The 7,926-nt window shown below is 42.4% G+C and overlaps 1 protein-coding gene across 1 annotated transcript in view; it reads left to right on the top strand.

Annotated features, from left to right (window-relative positions):
* Nucleotides 1-7,926, top strand: part of LOC103514952 (sodium channel protein 60E-like) — a gene marked incomplete at its 5' end in the record, with an annotated part of 43,301 nt that overhangs the window by 6,645 nt on the left and 28,730 nt on the right. The window contains 8 exon segments of the mRNA XM_026827788.1: nt 742-870; nt 2,019-2,215; nt 2,723-3,044; nt 3,178-3,630; nt 4,446-4,742; nt 5,369-5,565; nt 6,669-6,774; nt 7,356-7,514. Coding sequence (XP_026683589.1) covers nt 742-870; nt 2,019-2,215; nt 2,723-3,044; nt 3,178-3,630; nt 4,446-4,742; nt 5,369-5,565; nt 6,669-6,774; nt 7,356-7,514 — 1,860 coding nt within the window.

The raw sequence follows: 7,926 nt of genomic DNA, 5'->3' as shown, positions 1-7,926 counted from the left end.
TTGCCCCCCCCGGGAATCGAACCCGGGTCTCCCGCGGGCAAGGCGAGGGCAGTGACCACTACGCCATAGAGACAAAAAAAAAAAAAAAAAAAAAGATTGTGTAAAAAAAAGAAGCAGTTTCCTTTTTTCCACTTTCTTATTTTAACTTTAATAAAATGTCCTGTCTATTTTTGTTGAGATGTACCCCCATTCATAGAATACATACAAAAATATGTATTCCGTGCTAAATGAAGGTCTCGGTTTTCATGTCCTCTGTTGCCAAACTTTTATTTCCAGAGGTTACTTTCCAGGAAGTAGGCATTGTGTTTTTGTCTCTTCTCTCCCATCACATGAGAGAAACACTACGGCAATGTGGACGGTTCAGTCGACATCGATCGCCGACCGGACGACTATGTGTGGACACTGGACAGCCCTAATGCCGGGTCCACACTAAGCGAAAATTGTTGGGTAACATTGTTACTGGTAACAAAATTAAATGTTAGCCAACAATGTTACTCCAAAACTGACACAAAAACATGTTGCCGATTCCCGTGTTGCGGTAACAAATCCGATGTTCCAAAACTTGTCGGTAAATATCAATTTCTTTGGGCTGACATTTGGTATTGGCCACAAAAGTCGATGCCTTTCGCACTCAATCTTTACTAGGTATTTCTTTGGCAAAGGAAACATTAAACATAAAAAAAACTAACAAATAATAGAACATATGAATTGCTAATCCATACCTGGTTTCCCATTTCACAGCAAGGATCAGGCACCTGTTTCGCCATCTTCCTTCCGGCCCTGGTCATGGGTAACTTCATGGTTCTCAACCTGTTCTTGGCCCTGTTACTGAATAGCTTCAATTCAGATGAGCTCAAGAGTAAGAAAGAGGTAAGTGATAAATCGTCCTGCGCCCTAGAAGGGGACACCCTTGTATTGATAACTATTCCTTGAGTACAAAACAATCTTTAAATTTTCACTGATGGGTGTCGTTCCCAAGGAATGGTAACTTTATTTATGGTCAGGAATATCTAGGTACATGAGTAAATTAACTATGTATGTAGATAAAGTTATATTTCGCTCTATCAACAGACCTACTTTAGATTTGGAGTTTCAGAAAGCTACCGAGTCTTTGAAGCAATATTTTTATGTATTTATCATTTAAATCATAAATAGCGGAGTAATTTCCATCATATCATCTTATACTTACGTACTTATTCCTAATGTAATACTATTAGGTACAATGGTCATTCCTCTAATATTATCTACTGTCAATAAATACAAAATTATTCATAAATTCATACAATCTCTCTTTTTCGCCAATCTCTCCCCTCCGTCACGTCACAGAAACCCAACACGACGGCCGAATTCCCACACACATCACATTGTCACACCCAGCCACAGTGTTTGCTTCAGGTTGTGTTAATTAACAAGACCAGGCTTTATGGTTCACAACAAGGCTGGTGCTCTTTTTGTACAGTTTGGCATTTAAGTGGTGTCAGGCTAGGCTTGATCTTGAAAGCAGATTCCTTCCTTTTTATATCTCAAGTCTTGCCGTGAGCTATAAAGCCTAGCCTAGTTCATTAACACAACCTCACAGTTTTTGCTTTGTTTTACGTACAAAATCACCCCCGCTGGTAATTTACTGTTCATGTGTTAATTCTTCCTACTTTATGTGTTTTACACAGGAACTATGGTTGATGCTTCCACTCTAACGTACATAATGAAAACGCTAAGAGCCATGCAAGTTAGCTACAAGTCTTTTTATAATCCCGACTGGAATGGTCGTCTACCTTGTATAAAAAAGGTTGAGAACCGCCTACCTTGAAGGCTCGGGTTCGATTCCCGCCTGGGATTAGCTTTATCCTCAAGAGATAATTTTTTCTCTTCGATTTCGGGACGATAAGACCTCCGTTGTTACAGTTCCATCTATCAATGGGTTTTACCCGTTGATTTGTTAATCAATCAATCAATCTATCAAACCTCTTGGAAAATTGTCAAGCAATTAGCTCAAACCATCCCTTGTGTTCTCGTCACAGGAGGTCGGAGAAGGTTCCAAGCTTGCCCGGAGCCTGGTCCGGCTCAAATCCATTATTGGGAAAAACAAGAAACACTTTGGCAACAATGAAGAGCTGAAAGATAACAATGCCAATCTACAGCTGGAGAATTTGGTGCGGGAAGTGCTGCAGAATAAGAACACGCCCAAACCAGCGCTCACTGAAGAAACGCTCTTTAGGTGAGTAAACAAACAGACAGACAGACAAACGTACGAACGTACAAAAAATAAAACAAACGAAAGAGCAACGAATAGACAGACAAAACGGAACGATATGAAACGAAATCAATCAATCATCGTCCTGCTACCTCAGCGATTCCTACCCGGAGCAAAATGATACCCTAATGGACATGGATACCGATATGGGGACTCACCCAAAAAGTCCATCAAGTACACCTAGTCAAAGAACTACATCTACCCAAAAAAGTAGCTCAAAGTCGACCGAGAGATCTGGAAGAAAGAAGCCCAAATCTAGACCCCCATCCAAAAGTGAACCAACAGACGATACTGCCTTTGACAATGGATACACATCTGTGCTATCACCAATTGGACTGGAAAGCATTCTGGAAGCACAGCCAAGAAGAAAATCTAAAACAGACATGGACATCGAAGGAAAACCAAGAAGAACATCTGACACGGACAAATTCATGGATACACATCTGTGCTATCACCAATTGGACTGGAAAGCATTCTGGAAGCACAGCCAAGAAGAAAATCTAAAACAGACATGGACATGAAAGGAAAACCAAGAAGAACATCTGACACGGACAAATTTGGAGAATATGCCAAAGAAACGAGCTTCTCAGACACTCAAAAAGACCGAAGCAGACCAAGTGATGGAATCCTCACCGGCAGACCGTTGAGTGGCAAATACAACATAACCGCTTCTATTGAGGATCGGGAATCGACAGACGTCCAAAGCAGACTGATGAAATCTCCCCAGTTTAAGAAACGAGCTTCTCAGACACTCAAAAAGACCGAAGAAGACCAAGTGATGGAAACCTCACCGGTAGACCGTTGAGTGGCAAATACAAGATAACCGCTTCTATTGAGGATCGGGAATCGACAGCTGTCCAAAGCAGACTGATGAAATCTCCCCAGTTCCAACCCATTGGGGACCAAACTTCCACTGCCGCTGAAAGAAATCTCGCGAGATCTTCCAAGAAACGAGCTTCTCAGACACTCAAAAAGACCGAAGAAGACCAAGTGATGGAAACCTCACCGGTAGACCGTTGAGTGGCAAATACAACATAACCGCTTCTATTGAGGATCGGGAATCGACAGCTGTCCAAAGCAGACTGATGAAATCTCCCCAGTGCCAACCCATTGGGGACCAAACTTCCACTGCCGCTGAAAGAAATCTCGCAAGATCTTCGCAACAGTTCCGATCTATTGGGGATTCAACTTCCACGGCCGTCGAAAGCGCAAGATCTTCCCAGGTCCAAACCGTCGGAACGGCCCGTTACCGCCGACAGTCGGTCATTGAAGACAACCCCACGGGTCGATTCGCAGACGGCAAAGGTCGAGACGGCAAGACATCACGTCGAAAAGCGACGCTCATCGTTGAAGAAGACGAAGGCGAAAAGACTGACGAGGTATTTTGACCGAAACACCGACCGATTAGTACATGCTAAGCCAAATCACAAAAGCTTTTCCACTGGCTTTGACACTTGTGACACTAGTCGCAAAACGTTCACGTCGAACGCTCATCGTTGAAGAAGACGAAGGCGAAAAGACTGACGAGGTATTTTGACCGAAACACCGACCGATTAGTACATGCTGAGCCAAATCACAAAAGCTTTTCCACTGGCTTTGACACTTGTGAGACTAGTCGCAAAACGGTAACTTCGTCACGTTTAGGTATTAATAAAGGTTGTTTTTCAGTGTGTGTCACTATGAGCGGGATGAATATACGGCAATATGTGGTAACTCATTTTTTGAACCTCTCTCCCGTTTGAAAGTCAGTTTCCTATGGGAAGAATTTGTATTATTATTTGAGGTCACCATCACCAAGTTTTTTTTTTCATTTCTTTCTTTTTTTATGGCTTCCTTTTGAGTGGCAGGGTTTTCCTGGAGGAGCTCTTCCACCCAACCACTAAAATTTCTTCCTTCTCTGTGAGCCTTTCCCATAGGCGGTTCTTGCCTAAATCCCGCTACTGGGTCGTCCCCTGCCAGTGACGTAGCTCAAAGGACGTCAGACCTTCCAAGCGACGCAATTCAGAGAGTATCAAATCTTCCCAGTGACGTCGGTTACAGACAAGATCTTCCAGTTCAGACGTCGGACCTTCCAAGTGACGCAGCTACGAGAGTACCGAACCTTCCGAGCGACGCAAGAAATGATCTTCCAGCGCATAGAACGAATCTTCCTGACGCAAGCCACAAATCGGATCTTCCACCTCTTTCGGCTCAGGGCGGCAACGCTCCAACTAATCTTCAAAGCAATACACTACACGGTCAATTACAATCTAACGGGGTACCATCAAACAGTGTTCGATCCGCACAATCCAACGGGGGACACTCGAACGTTATGCCATCGAACGGTGGCCAATCAAACGCACAAACTAACGAAGCGCAAAGCGGTGTATCGTCGAACGGTGTTCAATCAAACGCACAACCGAATGCTGTGCCCTCAAACGGTGTTCAATTAAACGTACAAACCAACGGAGCACAATCTCGCGGTGTGCCCTCAAACGGTGGCCAATCAATTGCACAAACAAACGCTATACTTTCGAACATTATGTCATCAAACATTTCACAATCCCACGGTGTGTCCTCAAACGCTGGTGAATCAATCGCACAAACAAATCCGGCTTATGTGATAAACTGATAAAGTAATATTTGACACAAATAGGTATATCTATTGAGTGATTGCCTAGCCTAGTTCATTAACACAACCTCACAGTTTTTGCTTTGTTTTACGTACAAAATCACCCCCGCTGGTAATTTACTGTTCATGTGTTCATTCTTCCTACTTGTGTTTTACACAGGAACTATGGTTGATACTTCCACTCTAACGTACATAATGAAAACGCTAAGAGCCATGCAAGTTAGCTACAAGTCTTTTTATAATCCCGACTCGAAATTTCGTCTACCTTGTAGAAAAAAGTTTGAGAACCGCCTACCTTGAAGGCTCGGGTTCGATTCCCGCCTGGGATTAGCTTTACCTAAAGAGATGAGTTTTTCTCTTCGATTTCGGGACGATAAGACCTCCGTTGTTACAGTTCCGTCTAGCAATGGGTTTTACCCGTTGATTTGTTAATCAATCAATCAATCAAACCTCTTGGAAAATTATCAAGCCATTAGCTCAAACTATCCCTTGTGTTCTCGTCACAGGAGGTCGGAGAAGGTTCCAAGCTCGCCCGGAGCCTGGTCCGGCTCAAATCCATTATTGGGAAAAACAAGAAACACTTTGGCAACAACGAAGAGCTCAAAGATAACAATGCCAATCTACAGCTGGAGAATTTGGTGCGGGAAGTGCTGCAGAATAAGAACACGCCCAAACCAGCGCTCACTGAAGAAACGCTCTTTAGGTGAGTAAACAAACAAACAGGCAGACAAACGTACGAACATACAAAAAACAGTAATTATGCAGAAGTCACATCCGTGGAAAAGAAAAGCGCCTTTTGTATTTTACCTAACCCTATAATAACACTAATCACTGCTCTAATTGTGAAAACTCCTTCTTGCGTTTAACCTAACCCTATAATAACCAGGGTCACTGCTTGTTTGTGCCAGTTCCTTTGGTAGCAATATTCCACGGACATGACTTCTGCACAAGTACCCAAAAAACAAAACAAACAAACGAAAGAACAACGAATAGACAGACAGATAGACAAAACGGAATGATATGAAACGAAATCAATCAATCATCGTCCTGCTACCTCAGCGATTCCTACCCGGAGCAAAACTTATCCTAAACAGATAAGATTCGTTTTTGGAACGGCTTGTTTTCTCCCATCGTGTCCTAGTCTTTCGATTTTGGAGAGAAAAAAAGTAGATTTGGAAATGCTGGCCCCGGAAATAAGAGACGCTCGTACATGCTGGCAACACAGCAGATTAGTTCGGGTGAGTTTGTGGGGGATTTTTTTTAGACTGTGGGGGATTTTTTAGACATTTGGAGAATTTTTAGGCATTTTTGACAGTGATATTTAAACTCTTCATAGTCTTCATTTAGGGGCCTTTTTGGGTAGAAGTACTTTTCTAATCAGTCCGATAGAACGTTGAATACACTAGTTTCCTATCGATCACTGACGTTAAGCAACGTTCTGCTTGGTTGCTATCCCGGATGGGTGATCATCTGGCTAATCACGTGCTCCTGAACTTCTCTGGCTCCACTCAGGCTGGGTGAGTTTAGTGTGAGGAAGCGGGTAGCTTGTCTCCGAACGGCCGAACGGACTATAACTCCCCCGTTATTAAAACAAATAAGAGACGCTCGTACATGCTGGCAACACAGCAGATTAGTTCGGGTGAGTTTGTGGGGGATTTTTTTAGACTGTGGGGGATTTTTGAGACATTTGGAGAATTTTTAGGCATTTTTGACAGTGATATTTAGACTCATCATAGTCTTCATTTAGGGGCCTTTTTGGGTAGAAGTACTTTTCTAATCAGTCCGATAGAATGTTGAATACACTAGTTTCCTATCGATCACTGACGCTAAGCAACGTTCTGCTTGGTTGCTATCCCGGATGGGTGACCATCTGGCTAATCACGTGCTGCTGAGCTTCTCTGGCTCCACTCAGGCTGGGTGAGTTTAATGCGAGGAAGCGGGTAGCTTGTCGCCGAGCGGCCGAACGGACTATAACTCCCCCGTTATTAAAACCTTCTCTCTCTTGGGCTACAATCTATTGATTGGTTGGTAACAGTAATCTGGTTCTCCTCCTCCATTCTGTCCGATCTGCTGCTGTGGAAAGCCAGCCGTTCCGGGAACGAACCTTATCTGTTTAGGTTTTGTTCAAGGCAGGTAAATATTATTTTTTATTATTATTATTATTATTATTCCATTCTATTCTAGGAGATGTTTTCATTGTAAATCAGTTTTCCAAAAATAAAGAACTATATTCAAATATTCAAAAAATCAAATTCTACTGTACTCTCCTCTATTCTATTCAATTCTACTCTTTTCTATTCCATTCTATTTTATTCATATTCATATTCTATTCTATTCTATTCTATTTTATTCATATTCTATTCTATTTTATTCATATTCTATTCTCTTCTTATTCTCCTCCCCTTCTCTTATATTCTACTCTACAAAGACATATTCTATTCTATTATGAAGTTTTTTTTCGATTCTATTCTACTCTACCCTATTCTATTCCAGATAGTGGTCAACGCTCTCATGTACGCCATCCCGTCCATTTTCAACGTCCTTCTGGTCTGTCTGGTATTCTGGCTGATATTCTCCATCATGGGCGTCCAGTTTTTCGGCGGCAAATTCTACAAGTGCCTCGACGAAAATGACGAGCTGTTGCCGATTGAGGTGAGATGATAAACAGGTCGAAACGTCTACTGTGGGTGCTGAAAAGACTCCAATTTGGGTGGAAGAGGTCCTTCACTAGAATCCTTCCACTATGAATAAGTATAAGTAAACCATTAAAAATCGTGAGAAATATCTCGTTAATTATATCTCGGGAACGGTATGAGCTAGAGACTTGAAATTTGGTATGTATGTAGTCCACAAATGTGACAAGGATGCGACACTAAATTTGTTTAGGGTCGGTGCAACGATTGGCGGCATTTCGGCCGCTTTTTGGCGGTTTTTGACCGCTTTTTGGCGGTTTTCAGCTATACTGACCAAACGGTTAGAGATATTGTAAAAGTTACAATAATAGAATACCCAAATAAGAATCATTCAATAGGATAAGGAAAGTCGTGTGATGTTCACACCAGAT

The sequence above is a fragment of the Diaphorina citri genome, unplaced genomic scaffold, assembly GCF_000475195.1.
Source record: "Diaphorina citri unplaced genomic scaffold, Diaci psyllid genome assembly version 1.1 scaffold1248, whole genome shotgun sequence".
Taxonomy (NCBI): Eukaryota; Metazoa; Arthropoda; class Insecta; order Hemiptera; family Psyllidae; genus Diaphorina; species Diaphorina citri.
The sequence above is the reverse complement of the archived record's forward strand: the minus strand, read 5'-3'. Positions and strand labels throughout refer to the sequence as shown.